Consider the following 22,415-nt stretch of genomic DNA (forward strand, 5'->3'; position numbering starts at 1 on the left):
ATTTGGTAAGTATTTCTATGCTGTCAGTCTCTCAGAGTGGAATTTCCAGATGAAGAGTTACGTGCACTTTATAATAGGATGGATGATACTAAATTGCCTTCCAAAGAGATTGTACTAACCAACACTCCATCCAGCCACAGCAACGATATTTTGAAATGATCTGTTCATATCTCCATCTTCCAGATACCCTCACTGGACTCCAGTCCTCTCAGGAATAGAATGTGCCCTCTTGTCCATCTGTGGGTCACACCTGTCATGTCGTAGGAGCTCAGTAAACTGGTGTGGAGTGGATGTGAATGAACAGATAACATTAACACTATGGCCGGGCTTCTCCTATGTGTGCCAGGCACCATTCAAAGCGACTTATCTGCATGAATTTATTTAATCCTAGTAACTGCTTGGAGTAGGGATTTTTATTATCTCCATTTGCAGTTGAAGAAACTGAGGCTCAGAGAAGTTAAGTGACTTGCCCAGGCATGAGACAATCACGACAAAAGACTTCCACGGGACTTTCCTGGTGGTCCAGAGGTTAAGACTCCGCCCTTCCACTGTAGGGGGTGCGGGTTCCATCCCTGGTCCGGGAACTAAGATCCCTTATGCCTTGCGGTCAAAAAACTTAAAAAAAAAAAAAAAAAAAAAAAAAAGACTTCCACAGACAGGGAGAAAGCTTTATATTCTGGGAATCTGTTACCAAGATGGTAATGTTGCTTCTAGTTCTTTTTAATCCCTTTCAATCATTTCCCCTTCCTCTAACTTTGGATGTCTAGTTTTATTAGGAATCTTGAGGATTAATTAACTTATGCAACCTAAGAGAAAATTTCACAAAATTTAATAAAGTTTTATTTATTTATTTGGCCATGCATGTAGGATCTTGGTTCCCTGACCAGGGATTGAACCCATGCCCCCTGCAGTGGAAGTGCGGAGTACTAACTACTGGACCACCAGGGAATTCCCTACATAGTGTTTTAAAATCTTCCAAATTTGTTTCTGGACCCCACCTGTTACTGTCCATAGATTTATTTTACAAAGTTAAAATCAGAGTAGTAGGGTTTCCCTGGTGGTGCAGTGGTTAAGAATCTGCCTGCCAATGCAGGGGACACGATTCGAGCCCTGGCCCGGGAAAAACCCACATGCCGCAGAGCAACTAAATCCATGCACCACAACTACTAAGGCTGCACTCTAGAGCCTGCGAGCCACAACTACTGAGCCCACGTGCCACAACTACTGAAGCCCACGCGCCTAGAGCCCATGCTCCACAACAAGAGAAGCCACCGCAATGAGAAGCCCGCGCACCGCAACGAAGAGTAGTCCCCGCTCGCCGCAACTAGAGAAAGCCAGTGCACAGCAACGAAGACCCAACGCAGCCAAAAATAAATAAATAAAATAAATAAATTTATTCAAAAAAAAATCTGAGTAGTAGTTTGTGTTCTTTTATTGGGGGGGGTCTGTTTACCTTTCATGATGATTCAAGTGTAAATGAATGCTATACCCCCCCCTTTATCCCCACCCCCAGTGCAGGCTTGAGAAGGTGAATTTGTACTTGGCCTTCAAGGATGAGCTGGGTCTGGCAATGCGGAGTGGAAAGAACCCACTTGATGGAAGGAAGGGACAGTGCAACTGCTCAGAGTCAAGGACTACTCAGGGGAATGGCTAAATTTAGGGTTCTTGTGGAGAGGGAATAGTAACTGTGGGGGGTAGGTGAAGGCCATGAAATGTTATAAGCTATTCAGATTTTGTTGTATCAGGCAGTGGAGAGCTACTTCACTATCTGAGCTGTGGAGTGACTGCTCAGGGCTGTGCTTCAGGGTGACAGCGCTGGAAGTGGCGGGGAGGGCTGATAGGAGGGGGAGGGAGCACAGACTGACTACTGGCAGGGAAATCAGTTTAGAGATGACCATAAATAGCTCTGCTATCAACGCCTCCCCCTCAACCTTCCTCCCTCCCATCTTCTGATTTCTAATAATGGCATCACCATTCTCCCAGCCCCAGGGATGGAAGTCTGAGTCACTGTGACTCCTCCCCCGTCCAGCTAGCTGCAGTTCCTGCATATGCCATCTCTACACCGCCTCTGCACTCTTGCACCTTCTTGAGGGTCCTGCCAGGACCCTGTGTCAAGTTTCTCCGTTTCAAGAACCCTGGCCTCCCTTCCCCAGGCCTGATTCTCCACTGTCTGACATCCCCTCACTGCTGTGCCAGATGTTACTCCCTGCCTACAAACATAGCATGAAACTAATGTCCTGGTGTGTCCACCTGGGTGAAGTGCAAGGCCCTCACTCTACTCGTGTCTGCATGGTCAGCCTCCTGCCACATCGTAAAGATCCGTGAGAACACACTTGATGGATGTTCCTGCCCTGAGCTCATCAGGGTCTCCCCCATCAGAGGTGATTTTCTCTTTGCCAGATGCCTAATGTGTCATCTAAACTCCTCCTGGGACACTTTCCCCTTGTGCCTGGTTTGTGGTGATTTGTGGTTCCCAGAGGGTAGAGACTGAGTGATATGCATTTCTGTGCCTCCACGGGGAACTTGCACATGACCTAGATTCAATAACTAATTGAGGTTTGATTTAAAATATGTAAGGGGACTTCCCTGGCAGGCCAGTGGTCAAGACTCCGTGCTTCCAATGCAGGGGGCGTGGGTTCAATCCCTGGTCAGGGAACTAAGATCCGACATTCTGTGTGTGGCCAAAAATTATAAATAAATAAATAAATAAAATCTGTAAGGGTGAGAGTTTCCAAATCTGCTGACCCCAAAGGAGGATATAAGCACCTTTCCTTTAAATATCACCTTTCTCTGAGGTGGCTTACAGGGCCAGCAGTTATCACCACAAAAAATTCCAAAGAAGTACAATAAATAGGGGCTCTGGGTCCTATTTTTTCTCCTTAAAAGAATGATGGACTATTAGCCAGGTATATGAGTATGAACTAGAGTTCTGCTACTTCCTAGCTGTGTGACTTTGAGCAAGTGTCCTAACCTCTCTGAGCCAATGGAGCTGATATCAGCTGCCTCACCAAATAGATACTGCATGAGGAAGGCTGGCATGGAGCTGGAGCCCTGGGACGTGGGCTGTGAGAGCAGTTTAATCTGAAGATTTTGCCTTGACTGTCCTGGGCTGCTGCCGTGCTTGCAAAGGACCCATGTGCTCCCACCCTGATCCCTCTGCAGGTGAAGGCCAGACTCTGGAACACACTGAGGCTCTAGTATTGCCTCTTGCCAGGCCTCTGACACCTTGGTCCACCATACAGAGAAACAAATGAGCCCCTGGGGGTGGAGAGCAATTTCTTTATGACCATTTCAGAAGTGGCAGTAGAGGTAGTTGTCATACATAACAGAATCTGATTGTTTGGGCCAAAAGGAGCCTGGGGGAGCAGTCATCCTCCCAGTTTATAGGTATAGACACTGAGGCCCTGGTGCCTGATAACACTAGGATGGCATGAAAGCCAAATACCAGAGGCTTCCATGGTCTCTGCTGTGTTTTTTTTTTTTTTTTTAATGTTTTGTCTTATTTTGTTTTTTGGCTGTGTTGGGCCTTCGTTGCCGCATGTGGGCTTTCACTAGTTGCAGGAAGCAGGGACTACTCTTCGTTGCAGTGTGCGGGCTTCTCATTGTGGTGGCTTCTCTTGTTGTGTAGCATGGGCTCTAGGTGCACGAGCTTCAGTAGTTGTGGCATATGGGCTCAGTAGTTGTGGCTTGAAGACTCTAGAGCACAGGCTTAGTAGTTGTGACACATGGGCTTAGTTGCTCCATAGCATGTGGGATCTTCCCAGACCAGGGATCGAACCCGCGTCCCCTGCATTGGCAGGCGGATTCTTAACCACTGTGCCACCAGGGAAGTCCCTCTGCTTGTGTTTTGAGCAAGATAATTGGAACAGAATGAAAGGGATAATGGGTCACTCTAGGACATTCTGGTTCAAGGTTAGGCCTTTGAATGAGGTCTCAGACTTTGGGGGTGGCCCCAGAACAGCCTCCCCTTAGGCCCAGTCTACTAGATCTCTGGGCCAAAGTAGTAGCTTTGCCTGGCTGAGACAGGGAGAAGGAAGCTTTGAAGTCACTAATTCAAGGTCACTTTCCTGGCCCAGCTCCATCTGGCAATGTTGACTCTGAGGCAATGAAGGGGAGAGCTGGGAACACAGGGCAGAAAGAGGTGGCTAGCATTCGAGTGGGTTGGTGTAGCTGGGAAAGTGGGGGCTGGGGTCAGATTTTTCTAAATAAAACCCAGCCCCAACTGGTGTCTCATTTCAAGAAGATGAGTGAAGAGAGAGCGAGAGACTTTGGTTGTTTACGGCAGAACCAATCAGTATTGTCTTTTGTATGAAAGCAGGCAAAAAATGGAACCGTTTGCCTGAGTACTGTCTGACAAGCATCGTTGGTTGTCGTTGAGCACAGGGTGTGTCCCAAGTCTTTAACATAACGTTATTTCACCCAAGTCTCCTGACAGCCCTGTTGCTGTTATAGTTCCCATCTCGGAAAGGAGGAAACAGACTCTGGCTATGCTTAATGACTTCGAGGACTAGCAGCTTGACCTTCTGGTGAGAAGCTGAGGGATTTCAACTCTTTTTTTTTTTTTTTTTTTTTTTTGCGGCACGCGGGCCTCTCACTGTCGTGGCCTCTCCCGTGGCGGAGCACAGGCTCCGGACGCGCAGGCTCAGCGGCCATGGCTCACGGGCCTAGCCTCTCCGCGGCATGTGGGATCTTCCCGGACCGGGGCACGAACCCGTGTCCCCTACATCGGCAGGCGGACTCTCAACCACTGCGCCACCAGGGAAGCTCGGGATTTCAACTCTTGACTCGCGTCAGTCTACCTAACGCGTGGAGGGGATAGGAGGATCTGAGAGCGAATTTGAAGAGACCCGAGGTGACCACGGTCTTAGTTCAAGAACACGGAACGCGCACTGGTTAAATGCGCCTTGGAGTTTCAGCCCAGCCAACGCGAAGGACGCAGGAGTTTGTTCAGATTTGCCTTTTGGGGCTTAAGCTGATGTGTCAGCAATTGACACTCTGGTTTAAATAGGGCATCCTGGAGAGTGGGTTTTTCCTCGTTAACGGCTCCCCTAACCCTCCAGTTCCCACCCCCAGCTCCCGGGTCCCGGTGGGTCTCACCACTCTCTCGCCTCAGTAGCGCTGAGCTTTCCGCGTTGCCCAGAGAAGCGCGCGCCGGGCGCGAGGGCGGGGTCCGGGCTGGGGCAGGGCCCAAGGAGGAGTCCGGCCCCTGCCGGCCCCGCCTCCTCCCGGCGAGGCCCAATAGGGTGGCGGGCCCCGGCAGTCCCGCCCCGGCCCTGCCCGCTCAGCCCGCGCTTGGCAGGCCTCGGTAGCCCGCCGCCAGGCAGCTGGGAGCACTGGCCGGCGCTAGGATTTCGCCTACCCCGGTTCGTTCGCTCGCTCGCCAGCCAGTCCGACCCCTCACCCGCTCGGGATGGCTGGTTACCTGCGGGTTGTACGCTTGCTCTGTAGAGCCTCCGGTTCCGGGCCGGCCTGGGCGCCGGCAGCCTTGACAGCCCCCAACTTGCAAGAGCAGCCGCGGCGCCACTGTGAGTGCCACGAGGAGGGTCCGGGCGGGGTGCGCGCCTGGCACCGCGACGTGGCGTCCTTCCGGGCGGGGACCAGCGAGCGCGACCCGGGACGCTCGCGAGCCGGGGACGGCGGGGTAGGGCACACAAAGAGCCGGCGGACGGGGACGTGCTCCCCTGCCCCACCTTCCAGGCCGTGCCAGTCGCGGGGGGCGGGGGGAGGACTTGAAGGAAGGTGGCAACTGGTGGCCCGGGCGATGCCGGCCCTGCTGCCCTGCGCCCCCAGACTTTCCTGCAGGGGGTGCGGGGGGTATCCCGGGCTCGGAGGGTATTCTGCCCGTCCTGCGACCCTGGAGGGAGACAAAGCAACCGAGTGGGTACTGGAGCGCCTGGCCCGCTCCACGCGAGTGAGGTAGGGTCCCGGCGCGGTCCCTGCTCAGACAAAGGAGGGGAAGGAGGAGGTATCCACTTCCCCTGCCTTCTCACCCGGGCGCGCAGTGATCCCTCCTCGCTGTCAGGCCCTCGTCAGCTATTTTTGGAGCCTTTTACGCGACAGTTGGAGGAGTCTCCTTTTTATTTTCGCTTTGGACGCCCCCATTCTCCTTGTCGACCCACTTGAAGCTCCATCCTGGGGTCTCTCCTTGGCTTGACCTGTCTCTTCTCGCCAGCCCGCTCCTGAGCTGCTCCTTGGCCCTGCCGCGCTCACCCGACTGGGGAGACCCGGCAGCCGCGCCAAAATGTCACTTTCCCAAATTGTTCGTCACAGCTTCTGTGATACCCTTAGTTTCCTGCTTAGGAGAGAAGACAATAGTCTTAATAAGCAGGGCATAATAAGCAAGAGTTAGCCTGAACTTACACTACCAAGGCAGGCTGCCTGGTCTGGCATTGGTCGGCCCCCTGGCTCTCCATCGCCAGCTACAAGAGACAGGGAACGATGTAGGTCCCTTGGCTCTGTCGAATGCCTGTTGCCACGGAAACCCCTATCCTGACCTGGCCAGCAGCTCCCTGGAGTGAGGAGGAGGGGATGGGGCCCAGGCAAGCTGGTCTTACTGCTAGAGTAGGTAATCTTTAACCTAGTGTGGGAGCAGCTGACCAGAGCTGAGAAGAGCCCCAGCACCCCACCTCCCCTTTCAAGGAGAAAGGGGCGTTTCTGTTTTTCTACTCATGGGATTTATCTCTAAGGAGTCGGCCCTGCAACTCGAGGTTCTAAGTGTCCCCAGGTCCCAAAAAAGTTTCCCATATGGCACCACCTTCAGCAAAAGATGGTGGAAGTTAGATACATTTTCCAATTCTCCCCTTTTTTTTTTCTGCACTGATGGTAAAAAAAGAAACAAAAAACCCCACACAAACAAGAAAAGCCCCTTTGAGGCCTGAATTTTGATAACACATGAAAACAGCAGTCAGTTTCAGGTCCTTCCAGAAGCCCCCAAGTGGGGTTGGTTATTAACGAGGAGAACTTGGTTGGACATGAGACTGTACAATTGTGACCTCTGCTAGCTTGTTACTTGGCAACACTGCTGGAGACAGAATACTTGGCATTCCCCTTGATGACAAGGAAAGAATATGCTTTGACTAAAATACTTTTGTGTTTTTGCTGCCAGGTAATTCCCACATGTGTCTCCTTCTAGTTTTGCAACTCATAGGCCTCCAGCGACTGCTGGTGGTTGTTCTGATTAAGTTAGTTTGGGGAAGTGAGGGAGACTGCTCAGTGGGAGAATTATCTATCCTTCCTTGGCTCAACTCCTAGTCTGGGAACTTCTTCATTTCCTCACCCTGTCCCTTAACTTTTCAGATCTTGGTGATTTGCCTGCACTCTTAGATTCCAGAGGAAATTATTTAATGATTGTTCAGTTTTGCAGACCCACCAGTAGGGTTGTGTGTTCTCCACTGAGCCTTGTTTCATCCACATCAGATAAGACCACAGCTATCCCATCAGAGCTATTTTTGGGTAGTCGTGTTTAGGCCCAGTAGGTTTTGAGGAAAAGCCTCTAGAAAGGCTTGGGGCCTGCCTCCAGATCCTTTGTGTGAGGCTGAGGCCTCTTTCACTGATTGCAGGGTGGGGTGCTGGACACTGCTGTCTGATTACTGGAAGCCAGCCTCTGTGGCCTGCCCTGGACTTTACACTTCTGTAAACCATGTTTAAAATGCCAGCGGATTGCAAATATTAACACATGATAAACTGTGAGCTACTCCTGGTGCAGCTTTGTGGTGAGGACTCACTGGCCTCTGTGTGGTAATGCATCCCAGGATGGGGGAGGGGAGGGAGTACTTTTCATCCAAAGAGGAGGTTATGGCAGAGCAGTCCTTACCACAGATTGAATTGACCATAACTTGACATTCATTCATGGATTCAACAAATATTGTGCTTCTACTATGTGCCAAGCACTGTGCCAGGGACACTCTGGGGACAGAGCTGGGAATAAGAGACAAAGATTTCTGCCCTATGGAACTTAAATTCTAATGTGGGGATGGACAGTAGGCAAGAGCTAAGGAGAACAAATAAGCAAGGAAGGTGTGGGTGAAAGTTTGGGTAGGGCTGCCAGAAAAGACCCCACTGAATGCAGTACTGAGGGAGTGAGGGAAGCAGGCCATTTAGTGTTCAGGGGAAGAGAGGACTGCAGGTGCCAAGGTCACGATGCAGGAGGGCACCTTTGCTTGTTGGAGAAGCAGAAAGTAAGGCTGGCTCAGAGTGCAGAAGGCGAGTGATGGGACATGAGGTCAGGCAGTGGAGGTCATGGGGGGCTTGTAGGCCATTTTTGAGGATTTTGGCCTTCTCTGAGTGAAAGAGGCGGCTTTGCAGGGTTTTGAGAGGAGTGTTGTGACCTGATTTACATTTTAACAGGAGCATTCTGGCTTCAGGGACCTGGTAGGAGGCCTTAGTCAGAATCTGGCAAGAGAGCATGGTGGCTTTGACCATGGTGGCAGTACTGGGGTGGGTGGATTCTGGATGAATTTTGATGGAAGAGCCAGTAGAGTTTTTTTGATGGTTTTGATGTGGGTGTGAGAGAAAGGGAGGAGTGAAGGATGACACCAAAGAAAATACTAGAGCCTCTTCCAGAACTGCTGCCCTGCCTTCTTGAGCCCTCTGGAATTGGGGGCTTCCCCCTACATTCTTCTGGGCCATGCTGGCTGAGCAGCCTCTCTTCTGCTGACAGCAGCATGGGTAGGAATGTGATGAAAGCAGTTCAGTTAAGTAGACAGTGGGGTGGAGGGGTGGCTGTCTTGGGAGGAACCTCTAGCCTGGAGGCTAGGTCTACTTACTTGAGCAGCAAGTAGATACTGAAACCGGGATGGTTTTGTTGTTTTTGTTTTTTAATGTTTATATATTTGGTGGTGCCGGGTCTTAATTGTGGCAGGCGGGCTCCTTAGTTGCGGTTCCAGGGCTCCTTAGTTGCGGCATGCAGGCTCCTTAGTTGTGGCATGCAAACTCTTAGTCACAGCATGCATGTGGGATCTAGTTCCCTGACCAGGGATCAAACCTGGGCCCCCTGCATTGGGAGGGTGGAGTCTTATCCACTGCATCACCAGGGAAGTCCCTGGGGATGGGTTTTGAAATCCTTACTTGGTGTTCGGTGCTAGGAGTTGGCCTAATGGGCCTCTTGTGACTGATGTAATTCCATCCCACACCCTGGCCAAGAGGACAGTGTTTGTGCAGCCTGTCATCTGAAGAGATCATGGCGGCTGTCCCTAGTAGGCCTTCAGGGAGGCCCAGCCACTGTTCTTTGAATTTCAGGTAACCTGTCACCTCTTGTCTCCCAGAGAGGGGCAGACGGTGTGGATATCTCCACCATAGTGGCTAAACAACAGACGTGGTCTCAAACTCCGATGCCTTGGGGCACTCTGGAGGGCACGTGGCAGGCCTGGAATGGAGCGAGAGGCTGTCCTCATACCAGCCCATCCTTCATCCTTGCCAGGAGTGAGCGTGGGCTCAGTGGGACGAAGCGACTCATTCTTCAAGAGGGACTGGATTTTTATGTAAAATCTTCTCGGTTTTTTTTTTTTTCTTTTGGTGGGGGGACTGGTTTAAATTAAACATTAAAGAATTTTTTAATTTCTTATTTTTTATTGTGGTAAAAAATGCATAACAAAAATTTCCATCTTAATCATTTTTATGTGTGCAGTTCAGCAGTGTAAAATACATTCACACTGTTGTTCAACGATCTCCGCAGCTTTTTCGTCTTGCAGAACTGAAACTCTGTACCCATTAAACAACTACCCTTCCTCCTCTCCCCCCCAGCCCCTGGAAACCACCATTCTTCTTTCTGTTTCTATAATTTTGACCACTCTAGGTACCTCATATAAGTGGAATCAGACAGTATTTGGTTTTTTGTGACTGGTTTGTTTCACTTAGCAGAATTCCCTCACGGTTCTTCCATGTTGTAGAGTGTGTCAGCATTCCTTCCTTTTTAAGGCTGAATAAAATCCCATTGTCTGTATATAGCACATTAAAAAAAATATTCAAGTTAAAATCTATTGACCTTCTGAGTAAGGTATAGGAATTGTGAAAAGCTTAGGTGATATAGTTATTAAATCCTTACATATTTAATACTGTTTCTAATTTATCATGAGTTATTTCCCAAAAATGTTAATCACAGCTGGATTGAAAAAGTATTTGGGTAATACATAAAGTGTCCATAGGAGCAAGCACCTTAAGTTTTTATCATATGCTGATAGAGAATTGTTTTAGGTGTTACAGCTTATGAGGTCCACAGTTTGACTGAATGGGTTAAATAAGTCTCTGTTGCTGTTTAACTGCATTGTAATTACCAAAAGTAATAATGCATGTAATTAAAAATAACAGAGAAGCTTTTTTAATTAAAAGATCTTCTGCTCCAAAAAACAAACAAACAAAGTATTTGGAAAAGGTGGTGATGTTGTTTATATAAGTATACCACATTATAAGTCTACTGGTGATCCAAAGGGAATTTGTCTTTGTGGAGTTTGAAGCAAAAGAACAAGCGGCAAAAGCTATTGAGGTAGGTCCAGATCCATCACTAAAACATGGAAGCACTTCCTTTTTTAGTTTCAAAGCAAGTACATCCATGTTGAAGTGGTGGGCAGCCCAGTTTTGGAAAAAAAACTTGGAATCATGAACATAGTTTAACTTTTTGGAGGAAAGTTTTTCTTAAACTTCCTGGGTTAGTTCCCAGAGTCCTATTCTCCTCTTGAAGGTTCATATCACATTTTGTTTATCCATTCATCTGTTGGTGGACACTTGGGTTGCTTCCACCTTTTGGCTATTGTGAATAATTGTTATGAACATGGGTATACAAATATATATATATATATATATATATTTTTTTTTTTTTTTGGGATACGCGGGCCTCTCACTGTTGTGGCCTCTCCTGTTGCGGAGCACAGGCTCCGGACGTGCAGGCTCAGCGGCCATGGCTCACGGGCCCAGCCGCTCCGCGGCATGTGGGATCTTCCTGGATTGGGGCACGAACCCATGTCCCCTGCATCAGCAGGCAGACTCTCAACCACTGCGCTACCAGGGAAGCCCTATTTTTTAATTTTTTTGAGGAACCATCATACTGTTTTCCATAGTGGCTGTACCATTTTACATTCTCACCAGCAATGCACAAGGGTTCCAGTTTCTTCACATCCTCACCAACATTTGTTACTTTATGTTTTTTGGTCTTTTGTTTTTTGGGTTTTTTTGATAGTAGCTATCCTAATGGGTGTGAAGTGGTATCTCATTGCAGTTTTGATTTGCATTTGCCTAATGATTAGTGACATTGAACATCTTTTTATGAGCGTATTGACCATTTTTGGAGAAATATCTATTCAAGTCCTTTGCCCGTTTATTAATCAGGTTATTTGTTTTTTTGTTGTTATTGAAATTGCCTGATTTTTAAGCCTTGGTCACCAATCAACATTAAAGAAAACCCCTACGACCTATGCCAAACAAAATGAGCCTCTGCTGCTATGACTCACATCACTGCCCCCAGTCCTCAGCTCCTCTGGGTAGTTGCTTTGAGGGAGGCTGCACACCTGACTTTGATAACAGCGCTGCTTGCTCTCTCCATTACTGATAGATTTTCCCTTCCATACTCACTCTTTGAGGACAGGCATTGTTGTGTTTAGGTGTTTCAGGAAGGGGTGCTTACCCTTAGCACCTGGTTGTAAATAAGTGGGCCCTGTGGTCTCTGAGGGTTTGACACGTGCATACACAGCTGGGAAGGCTGCCTGCTGTGATCTTGATATTGAGCTCCCCCATCGAGGAGTGTGGTGTCCAAAGACACCAGCTGCTGTGCCTGAACCCCAAAGCTTGAGCAGAGCCCAGGCTGAGGCTGAACCCTTTAGGACTGGCCCCAAATGGACCTCTACTTAGGGAACTTGATTACTGTAGGCTTGGTACATTAAAAAAAAAAAAAATTGATTGGCTCTCATCACATTAACTCATAGAAGATGCTCCTAAAAACTAAGCTAGCTCGCAACAGCCCAACAGACTTTCTGCAGGTCCTAAAGCCCTTTCCACTCAAGCTTTAGACCAGAAATGCTGAAGGAATTTAGTAGCTTGGGTCCAAAGTCCCCACTGCATCTTGGGAAGAGCTGAAGCGGTGTCAGCCGTGTCCACCATGTTTTCTGGGGAATGAAATACTTTGAGTCTGTGTTTGCTTTCTGCTTCTCTACATATGGCCCACAAGGGTGTCCAGAGGCTGCACTTGAGCCAGGGCCCTGGGACACAGATGAGGCCTATCCTGACCCTGACACACTCCATGCTTCCTGGGTCTCATTTTTCTTCCCTTTTATATTAAGAAGAAAAAAAATCTGTTTGCACATCTTTGGAAAGTGAGTTATTCTGCTGCACATAATTCACCTTTTTCTTCGCGGGTTGGGATGTCATCATGAGTCATGCCAGTGGTGTGTTTCGTAGGACAGTGATGTGTTTGGGGTCTCTTGGGCTTTGGTCCCTTTTGTTTTCATGAGCCTAGGTAGCCATGCTTCTTCGTTTCTCTAGGCCTGCTTTTCACAGGCTTCTGTCCCTTGCTGTCAGCCTAGCAGATGTCACTTGGGTTTTTCATCCTGTCCCCTCTTCTGATTTGCTGTGTCTAATCTTCGGTGAGTTGAAAGACCCATAGCTACATCTGTAAGGATTGTGTGTAACATAAGACTAAATGGGCCCTAAGTAAGGGCTGAGCAGGGCCCCTTTGGGGACAGGGCCCTGCTTTCATCTGGGGTTTAGCAGAAGGTGACACTTCCTGGGGTGACTGAGGCAGGGTTGTAGGTTTCACATAGATCTTGTTGCCGTGCTCTTCAGCTGCTGTTTCTTCCAAGGCTGTGGCCAGAGGCACGTGCTGGTGCTTGGGTGCCCCTGCTGCAGGTTAAGGGTCAATAAGCCTCACCCACGGCAGCCTGCACTGATAAATTGGACGGGCCATTTTCTTTCTTTTTTGGGGGGCTGTGTCCCACGGCATGTGGGATCTTAGTTCCCTGACAGGGGATCGAACATGTGCCCCCTGCATTGGAAGTACGGAGTCATAACCACTGGACTGCCAGGGAAGTCCCGTGGACGATTTCCTTGAGTTTTGTTTGGAATTCACTTCCCAGACTGTTGGTTTTTCTCATGAGTCAGACTTTCCTTGAAGAGCCTCCACCAGCTCCTGTTTCCTCCTCCACCATCTCCCTGGGCCTGGATCAGTCACTCATCCAGTCCTTTGATGCATCTCTGGCAGGACTGGCGGACCTGAGCCTGCATGGATCAGGGCTTCTGCATTCCATTCCCAGGTGCCCATCAAGGAAGGTGTGGATCTTCCTGGATCTGCTGTTTTCAAGCTGTGTGAGCTTTGGCAGTGAGCTGACAACCTCTCTGAGCCTTAATTTCCTCACATTTAAAGTGGAGATAATGATACAGTAAGTCCCTTACATATGAATGAGTTCCGTTCAGAGAGCGCGTTCCTAAGTCCGATTTTTCGTAAGTCCAACAAAGTTAGCCTAGGTACCCAACTAACAAAATCGGCTCTATAGTACTGTAATGTAATAGGTTTATAATACTTTTCACACAGATAATACATAAAAAACAAACAAACACACAAAAAATAAAGAAAACATTTTTAATCTTGCAGTGCAGTACCTTGAGAAGTACAGTATTACAGTGCAACAGCTGGCATCCAGGGGCTGGCATCGAGTGAACAGGCAAGAAGTTACTGACTGGAGGAGGGAGAGGAGGTGGGAGATGGTAGAGCTGAAGGGTCGGCAGCAATAGGAGACGGAGGGCAAGCGGCAGTTTCACTCATTCACATCCTGGGCTTGAAATAAAGATCCTGTACTACTGCCCTCTATACAGTCCTGTACAGTAAAGTACAGAAAAGCACAAACACTTGTAGAGGATGCGAGCATGTGACAATGTACACCAGACACATGAGCTAACTTACATGATTGGACATGCGAACGCACGTTCGCATCTTTGAAAGTTCACAACTTGAAGGTTCGTATGTAGGGGACTTACTGTACTCCCCTTGGGAGTGGTTCAGAGGATTAAATGTGAAGGCTGTGGTACACCCTCAGGCCCATGGGAGGTGATCTATACAGTTTCCCTGCTCACTTCATGTTAGGCTCTCAGGTTGCAAGCAACAGTTAGAGGAAGTTTTTGGAAGGACACGGGGTAGCTCATAGAATTGCAGGGATTGGACAAGAGGGGATTCCAGGCTACCCTGGGGAACTGGGTGGCAGCAGCCGAAGGCAACCTCTGCCCGGCTTGCTGCTTGACAAGGTGACCCCAGCTGGCTCTCATTCTCTGTGTTGGTCTCCTCTGTTGTCAGGTTCCAGGAGAAAGGATCTGACTGGCCAGGCTGGCATCTGGCTAGTCCCAGCTGGCCAGACTCAGTGGGGGATCCAGCTCCCCCGGGTGATCCTGGAGCTGCTCCTGCAGGAGGGGGAGTGAATGCTGGGCAGCTGGGTCCTGGCTGACACTCCTCCCTCCATGGTGAAGGGTGGGTCTGGCCGGAGAGGAGAGGGGCTCCCCCACCAGCCTCCCCAGGGGTGTGATGTGCTATGTGTGTCTGGTCCTAGATGCCGACAAGAGGATCAAGGTGGCGAAGCCAGTGGTGGAGATGGACGGCGATGAGATGACCCGTATTATCTGGCAGTTCATCAAGGAGAAGGTAGTTCCCTCCCGAAGTGGGCGGCCTTCCACATGGCCGGCGGGGCTCAGTGTTCAGTCCCCACTTCGGGTCCCCAGGGTTCACCCGTCACCCTGGTGGGCAGGACCAGTCCTGTTTTTCCCCTTCCATCCATCCTTCTGTCATGTCCAGACCACTCATGGCTCTTATGACGTCAGGCAGGGGACCGTCCTCAGCCATCTGTGTCACATGCTCGTGCCAAAGCCAGCATGTTTTCAAAAATGTGTGCAGATTCAAGCCTGACCCTGTATCATGTCGTTTTTTTGTTTTTTTCATTTGTTTTGTTTTTTTCAAACTCGTGTTTCAGCATGAATTGACTATCCTTTGGGAATTTCTTCTTTTCCTTTTTTTAATTTATTTTTTATTGGAGTATAGTTGAGTATATCATCTTGATCTCCTACATTCCTATGTGCATCATTGAGGGAGTGAGAGAAGAACAGGGCCGGAGTGCGGGAGGACCACATCATTAACCTTTCCTTAGCGGTTCAAGGATGTCATCGCGAGTCGTGGCGTGGGGTCTGTTGGAGGACAGTGATACGTTTGAGCCACCATGGCAGACAGTTCCCAGGGTGGCTCCTTGACTTCTCCAAAGTCGCTGTGGGCTGGGTCTGCCTGGGAGAGCACATTGTCCATGTGCCTGTCCCCAAGAAGAAGGTTGAGAATCACCACTTCTGAGTGGGGAAGAAGAGGGAACCCACTGTATAGAGAACCCTAGATGCACTTGGAGTTGGGGTTTGGCTGAACTGATGGGCCACCGCAGGGGGTGTGTGGTCCACGCTAGGGGATGAGCCCTCCGAGGGGCTGCAGCCTGGTCTGCCGGCCTCTCTCCAGAGCCCCGGCCTCTTGCCAGCTTTGGCCAGCCCACCGCTGGCCTTTCCTCTTCCCTGCCCTGACGGGGTGTCCCCTGCCACCGTCCCCACATGCCCCTGAGTCACAGTCATCTGGGCTGATGCCAGGCCCCGGCCGTCTGTCTCTAGCTCATCCTGCCCAATGTGGACGTCCAGCTCAAGTATTTTGACCTGGGGCTCCCAAACCGTGACCAGACCAATGATCAGGTCACCATCGACTCTGCGCTGGCCACCCAGAAGTACAGCGTGGCTGTCAAGTGTGCCACCATCACCCCTGACGAGGCCCGTGTGGAAGGTGCGAGGGGCGCGGGGGCGGGCGGCTGGGACAGTGGGGACTGGGACGTGACCCTGGTCTCCCTGCGAATGCCCAGCACACAGTGGAGCCTCCAAGGTTCCTGTGGAGGAGGCTGGGGAGGGGAGGTTGAGGGCTGGCCTAGGTTCCACAGTTGGGGGTGGCAAAGCTGGGGCCAGGGTCTGTGTCCCCTGCTCCCAGGCTGGTGGTGTTTCTGCTGTGCCGTGTGGCTCTGGCCAGTGTGGATGTCACTGGTCACAGAGCTGATGCTGACACTGTCACAGTGAGGACAGCCTCTTTGGGCAGCCTGCCCCCCTGGCCTCCTGGACTGCTTTGCAGGCAGGTTTACAGAGAGACTCTGGGGCCACCTCTGTCCAGGGTAGTGCTGGGTGTCAGGCCTGTGTCCTTCAGAGGCTCGGAACATCCCTCGTGTCCCGCCACTGTCTTGGCACTGCAGGTCTGCCCTTTGCCTCTGTGGCCGTGGAGCGGTCTCAGAGAGGTGCCCCACCACGCTTGGACAGGCCGCTGGTCCTCGGCTCTGGGGGCTGCTCTCGAGGGTTCCATGAAATGGCACCAGTGTGTGGGTAAAGGATCTGGGTTTGGGAAATTCAAGAAAGGGTGGTTTCAGAACTTGCAGAGTTCTGTCTCCCCACTTCCTGCAGTATGAGGGGCCTTAAGGAAACCTTCAAGACATCTCCAAACTCTGCAGGCCTCCTCCTGTCATGCAGGTTGTTCCCGACCTCAGGGTATGGAATCATTTTAGCGCTAAGCTCTTTCAGCTGGTTTTCTTTGATTTCTCCTGAACCCTGGGATTCATACATCCCCACTTTATGGACAAGGAAGTAGAGGGTCACAGTCTTAGTAATTTAGGCTGAACCCAGCGGTGAGTGGCAGTGCTGGGGCTAGAACCAGAGCATCTGGAGTGAGGCCGTACACTGCCAGGTTCATCAGACAGCTACGTCCAAGTGTGATGTGGGAATAATAATAACTGACAGAGGGGACTTCCCTGGTAGTCCAGTGGCTAAGACTCCATGCTCCCAATGCAGGGGGCCCAGGTTCAATCCCTGGTCAGGGAACTAGATCCCACATGCATGCCGCAACTAAAGATCCTCCTGCATGCTGCAACTGAAGATCCTGCATGCGGCGACGAAGATCCCGCGTGCCACAGCTAAGACCCGGTGCAGCCAAAAAAAAAAAAAGTATATATATACATATATATATATATATATATGTATATATATGTATGTATGTGTATATATATATATATATATGTATATATATAAAATAACTGACAGAGCCCTTACCACGTGCCAGCCACTGTTCTAGGTACTTTACACATGCATGCATTTAATCCTCACAACAACCCAAAAGGCCAGGTGTTTTATCAGCAGTTTCATTTTATGGCTTAAGTCCAGCCACTTGCCGAAGGCTGACAGTCAGAGTTGGTGCCACAGCTGGACCTTGAAGACAGGAAATCTGATCCGGGAGCCCACGTGCACACTCTAGACTCTGCTGCTGCTTCCCCCCAGATGATGTTTAGGACCCCCATCCTTGTTCTTGCTTGGGGTTCAAACTCTGGTTGGAAGGTGGGGGCTGCAGTGGGGCCCCTTCATCTTTGTCCTCATAGAGTTCAAGCTGAAGAAGATGTGGAAGAGCCCCAACGGGACCATCCGGAACGTCCTCGGGGGGACCGTGTTCCGGGAGCCCATCATCTGCAGAAACATCCCACGCCTCGTCCCTGGCTGGACCAAGCCCATCACCATCGGCAGGCACGCCCACGGCGACCAGGTCGGCCACGGCGGGAATGGGGCCCCAAGGGCCTGGGTCCCACATCTGGGGCACTTGGCCTGAGCCACCCTCTCACCTCTGCAGTACAAGGCCACAGACTTTGTGGCTGACCGGGCCGGCACATTCAAGATCGTCTTCACCCCAAAGGACGGCAGCGGAGCTAAGGAGTGGGAGGTGTACAGCTTCCCCGCTGGTGGCGTGGGCATGGGCATGTACAACACGGATGAGGTGAGCAGCGGCTCCCCGGCTCCCTCCCCCCACGCCTGTCTCTCCCTCTCCAGCCGCATCAGGTTGGTGGTTCTGACTGTTCCTGCATCGGTGGCCTGAAGGTCTGAGGCCTGAGAGGAAATGCATCTTAGGTGTGTCCGAGGGCCCTGCGGTGGGCCCGGTGTGGAGGGCTGTCCCACTCCCGCCCAGCCAGGTGCTTGTGCTCCCCACCATTCCTGCACTCGCTCTCGGGTGCGTCCTTGGGGGCATATTGGTTGTCAGCTCTTGGCTTACAGCAAACTGGGTAAGCACTTCTTCCCCTCCCTACCCCCATCTCTTGGCTTTCCTTTCCTCTGTGGTTGGGCTCACTCAGGCTGTGAAGAAATGGCCACCAGTAGCTCCAGGCTTATCGCTGCCAGCCTGGCTACCCTATCAGAAAAGAGCCCCGCCTTTTTTTTTTTTTTTGGCTGCGCTGTGGCATTCAGGATCTTAGTTCCCGGACCAGGGATCGAACCCGTGCCCCCTGCAGTGGAAGTGCGGAGTCTTAACCACTGGACCACCAGGGAAGTCCCGGAAAAGAGCCTTTTTGCTCATGATTCCAGCAAAAGTACAGGCCTGGGTCACATGGCCATCTCTGAGCCAATCATGGAGGCCCAGGGGAGGAAGGGCTCTGATTGGATAAGCCCAGAACACACTATCAAGTCTAGAGACCGGCAGGTGGGCTGAGGGCATTAGCCCCACCCCAGCCATATGGTCTAAGAAGTGGGGAGGGTGGTAGCTTTCCAAAGCAGTTGGTGGGGCTACTTCGTCCCAGAAATTGGGAGGGGGATGCTGGGCCAGTAGAAACAACAGATGCTCACTCCAGGGAGTCTGGGTTAACCCCTGCTGCCTGCGAGGGTCCTGTGGAGGGAAGGGATGCCGTTCCTGGGGCCTGGGCCTGCCCTGGGGGACCACACCAGGGACCTCTCTCTCCCTGCAGTCCATCTCGGGTTTTGCGCACAGCTGCTTCCAGTACGCCATCCAGAAGAAGTGGCCACTCTACATGAGCACCAAGAACACCATTCTGAAAGCCTATGACGGGCGCTTCAAGGACATCTTCCAGGAGATCTTTGAGAAGTAATGGCCTCTCCCTTTAATACTTCTCAGGGACGCCATGGCCCTTCTTCCCTGTCCCCTCAGCCGCCCTTACCCACCCAGGGAGACGGCTGTCCCAGTGCATCGGTCTCAGCTCTGAGGCTCAGGGAGGGATCCCCAACCTGTCAGCCTCCCGCCCTCTCCCCACAACAGGCCCTTTTGCTCCCAGGCACTACAGGACCGAGTTTGACAAGAATAAGATCTGGTACGAGCACCGCCTTATTGACGACATGGTGGCTCAGGTCCTCAAGTCTTCGGGCGGCTTTGTGTGGGCCTGCAAGAACTACGACGGAGACGTGCAATCAGACATCCTGGCCCAGGGTACACTGGCAGCACCTGCTCCCTGCAGGGATGGACTGTTGATTTTCCCTAGCTGGGGGGATTTTCTCCTTTGGGGAGAACACTTCTCTAGCGGAGCAGCAGGACTGGGGCTTGCCTGCTCATTTCAGGGTCTCCTGTGGACAGCAGGGGCCAGGGGCTCCCTGGTGTCTGAGTGAGGAAGGATCCTAAGTTAGCTTTGGACTGGGGTATTACTAAGGCTGCTGTTCCAGAGGAAGGAGGACGTAGGAATTCAGGTGCTAAAGGGCTAGATGTGTTAGCCCCGAGGTTGTTCCTGTCCATGAAAGGGCCAAGTGACTCTGCTTGGCTCCAGGTTTGGACTAGGTTTGGCTCTAGTAGAAAAAGGGGAGTAAGCGCTACCGGATGCTTTTTAAATTACAGAGAATTTGTTTTGCACAGTAAACCTTTTGGATGTAGGAGAAAATTGGGGATGATGCAAACCCCCAGGCCCCAGAGCATCCTGAAACACAAGTTGGGTTGCAGCAGAAAGCCTGCGTGAAGCCGTTAGGGAAGAACAGAAAAAAATAGCCCAATTGTATTGGGAATGAGAGCAGGAAAGATAGTGGGAGGAGGCAACATGTATCCATAGCGAGTGGAAGAGAAACCAGGCTCTGTGAGAGGGGGCGAGGTCTAGCTCCTGATAAGGAGAAAAGTGAAGCCCACGCCAGGTTGTGATGAAAAGGCAGAGGGTCTCAGTGCTTTATAAAAACCTTTGACTTTATTTTGAAAAGTTTGGTGTGATCCTCTCACTAGAACAATTCCCATCTAGGATGGGAGCATGAAAAGCCCTAGCAGACAAGAGAAAGGTGTGAAAGGTACCCTTAAGTGTATGAAGATTGGTGAGTGTGAAGGTCCCAGGTGCAAATGGAGAAGGGATTCCCCCTTCCTCTGCCCCAACAGCAAAACTTCTTACCCAAATAATTTTCCTCTAGAAGTTGCCCACTTTTTCTTTCTTGGGCATTCAGAATTCTTATTTTGGTGCTTGTGGGGGTGCTTTTGAAAACTAGGAGACCTTGGCCACAGAAAAGGTTGACATCTGGTTTTGGGAAAACTTGGAAATAAATCACAAAGCTTTAAAGTGGCCTGAAAGAGCAGATAAAGTGATCACTGTGAAACAGCTGGCTGCAGGCTTTATTCTTTCTGCTTGAATGAGCCTCCTGGTCACCAGCCAGGGTGGGTGGGCAGAATTTTGGGGGATCTTATGCCCTGGGGGGGCCATAGACTCTGGGGCACCTGGAGGTAGGGGATGCAGAATTATGCTAACAGGCTGATGACAGCCACCTCTGAGTGCCCCTCTGCCCTGTACTGGGCCCTGGAGACCCAGGACAAGAGTAGACAAGCCTGAAACAGTCTCTGTTCTCCCAGTTATAGGTGGGGGTGGGTGGAGACATAGCAAGGAAGCAGCTACAACAGCTGGAGGGCAGGTGGGCTCAACCCCAGTGGCCTGAGGAAAGGTGCCGGCACCGATAGGATGTCTTCCTACTTTCCAGGCTTTGGCTCCCTTGGCCTGATGACGTCCGTGCTGATCTGCCCGGATGGGAAGACCATTGAGGCTGAGGCTGCTCATGGGACGGTCACGCGCCACTATCGGGAGCACCAGAAGGTGAGTGCGAGGACCATGGCCTCATGTCCATCTGCCCCCGGGGCCCGAGCCCACTGGCCCTGAGGCTGGGAGCACAGGCCTGGTCCTGTCAGTCTAGAGGTGGGCAGTTGTGTCCAGGTGGCCCTCTTGTTGGCTGGTTGGCTCTTCATCCCCCTGCGACCCCTTCCCCCAGGGCCGGCCTACCAGCACCAACCCTATCGCCAGCATCTTTGCCTGGACGCGTGGCCTGGAGCACCGGGGGAAGTTGGACGGAAACCAGGACCTGATCAGGTGAGTGCAGAGGGAGTGCCTGAGCCGGATCTGGGCAGGTTATGGGCCCTGGCTCCGCACAGCTGGGGTCTCACTCTGCCCTGTCCCCTGCAGGTTTGCCCAGACCCTGGAGAAGGTGTGTGTCGAGACAGTGGAGAGTGGAGCCATGACCAAGGACCTGGCGGGCTGCATCCATGGCCTCAGCAAGTGGGTGGCCTGGGGTAGAGGGCAGGGCTGGCCTTCTGGGACCTCGAGGTCAGGTGGAAAGAAGCCCAGGGTCCTTGTTAGAGGCCTCCTCCTGAGTTAACTTAGCTGCCGGGGGCAGGACAGGTCCATGGCCCTGGGGGATGGCTCGGGCCAGCCTCCGCACACCAGGCGCAGTGAGTGGGTCCCCATCCCTGAGGCTTGCTGCTCAGAATGTTTCCATCCCCTGCTGCACCCATCTCCCAGCTTCTCCCCAGAGAGCTTGTACCTAGTTGCCCAGTCGCCTGGGAAAGCAAAGACAGGCCTTACTGGGTTCCTGCCGAGTTTGCTGTGGCCTCTTGACCGTTGGCTTCAGGTGCCTCTGGCCTGTAGACCTCCCCATGACCGCACGAGGGGGCTGCCATCCGGATGCCTGAGCTCAGGCTCTGCCCTGAGAGGGCCCGGCTGGAGCGGCCCTCACGTGCAGGTGCTCTTTTGGCAGTGTGAAGCTGAACGAGCACTTCCTGAACACCTCGGACTTCCTGGACACCATCAAGAGCAACCTGGACAAAGCTCTGGGCCAGCAGTAGCGGGTGGGAGCACTGCTGGCTGCCGTGGCGGCCAGGCTGGGGCTGAGCGGGTGGCCACAGGTCCACCCTAACCCCGACACGCCCCCGCAGCGGAGGGTGAGCCTCACAACCCCTCTTTGGAGGCCTTTCTAGGGGACACTCTTTTTTATAAGCAAGATGTTTTTAAAAGTATCTGTGTGTTTCCCCTCATGGTGACATGAGGCAGGAACAGTGTGTTTTACCTCAGCCAGTGGTATGTTTTGCATACTGTAATTTATATTGCCCTCGGAACACATGGTGCCATATTTAGCTACTAAAAAGCTCTTCACAAAGCAGTCTGCTGTGTTTGTCCCTGAGGGGAAGGAGGCAGCTGGGGCCTAGAGGCAGAAGCCCTCAAAGGGCTGGCGGATTCCCCCAGGGGCTGCCCGGGGTGCCTTGGGTCACAGCAGGCCTCTGTCCAGTCAGGGGGCCACCGGGGGGAGGGGACCAGGCAGAAGGCCTGTGGGTTCCCTGGAATTTCCTAGCACGACCTGGCTTCTGTATCCTCTTTTCCATTTTGAGATTGTCACTTCCA

The 22,415-nt window shown here is 51.7% G+C and overlaps 1 protein-coding gene across 4 annotated transcripts; it reads left to right on the top strand.

The window, feature by feature from the left end:
- Positions 1–5,262: 5,262 nt before the first annotated feature.
- IDH2 (isocitrate dehydrogenase (NADP(+)) 2, mitochondrial) lies at positions 5,263–22,173 on the top strand. 4 transcript variants are annotated; one of them, XM_029238853.1, is made up of 13 exons: positions 5,303–5,525; positions 13,236–13,361; positions 14,270–14,440; positions 14,520–14,611; positions 15,607–15,772; positions 17,397–17,557; positions 17,642–17,785; positions 18,744–18,880; positions 19,068–19,219; positions 20,728–20,840; positions 21,013–21,110; positions 21,204–21,296; positions 21,775–22,173. In XM_029238853.1, exons 3-13 carry the CDS (start codon positions 14,392–14,394, stop codon positions 21,860–21,862), a joined length of 1,293 nt encoding a protein of 430 aa, XP_029094686.1. In that variant the 5' UTR covers positions 5,303–5,525; positions 13,236–13,361; positions 14,270–14,391; the 3' UTR covers positions 21,863–22,173. The 4 variants fall into 4 exon arrangements, with proteins under 4 accessions (XP_029094685.1, XP_029094686.1, XP_029094687.1 ...); XM_029238854.1 differs by having other exon boundaries at positions 14,270–14,433; XM_029238855.1 differs by lacking the exon at positions 14,270–14,440.
- Positions 22,174–22,415: the final 242 nt, after the last annotated feature.

Source organism: Monodon monoceros, unplaced genomic scaffold, assembly GCF_005190385.1.
Source record: "Monodon monoceros isolate NGI ecotype Baffin Bay Population unplaced genomic scaffold, NGI_Narwhal_1 Super_Scaffold_21, whole genome shotgun sequence".
NCBI classification, from domain to species: domain Eukaryota; kingdom Metazoa; phylum Chordata; class Mammalia; order Artiodactyla; family Monodontidae; genus Monodon; species Monodon monoceros.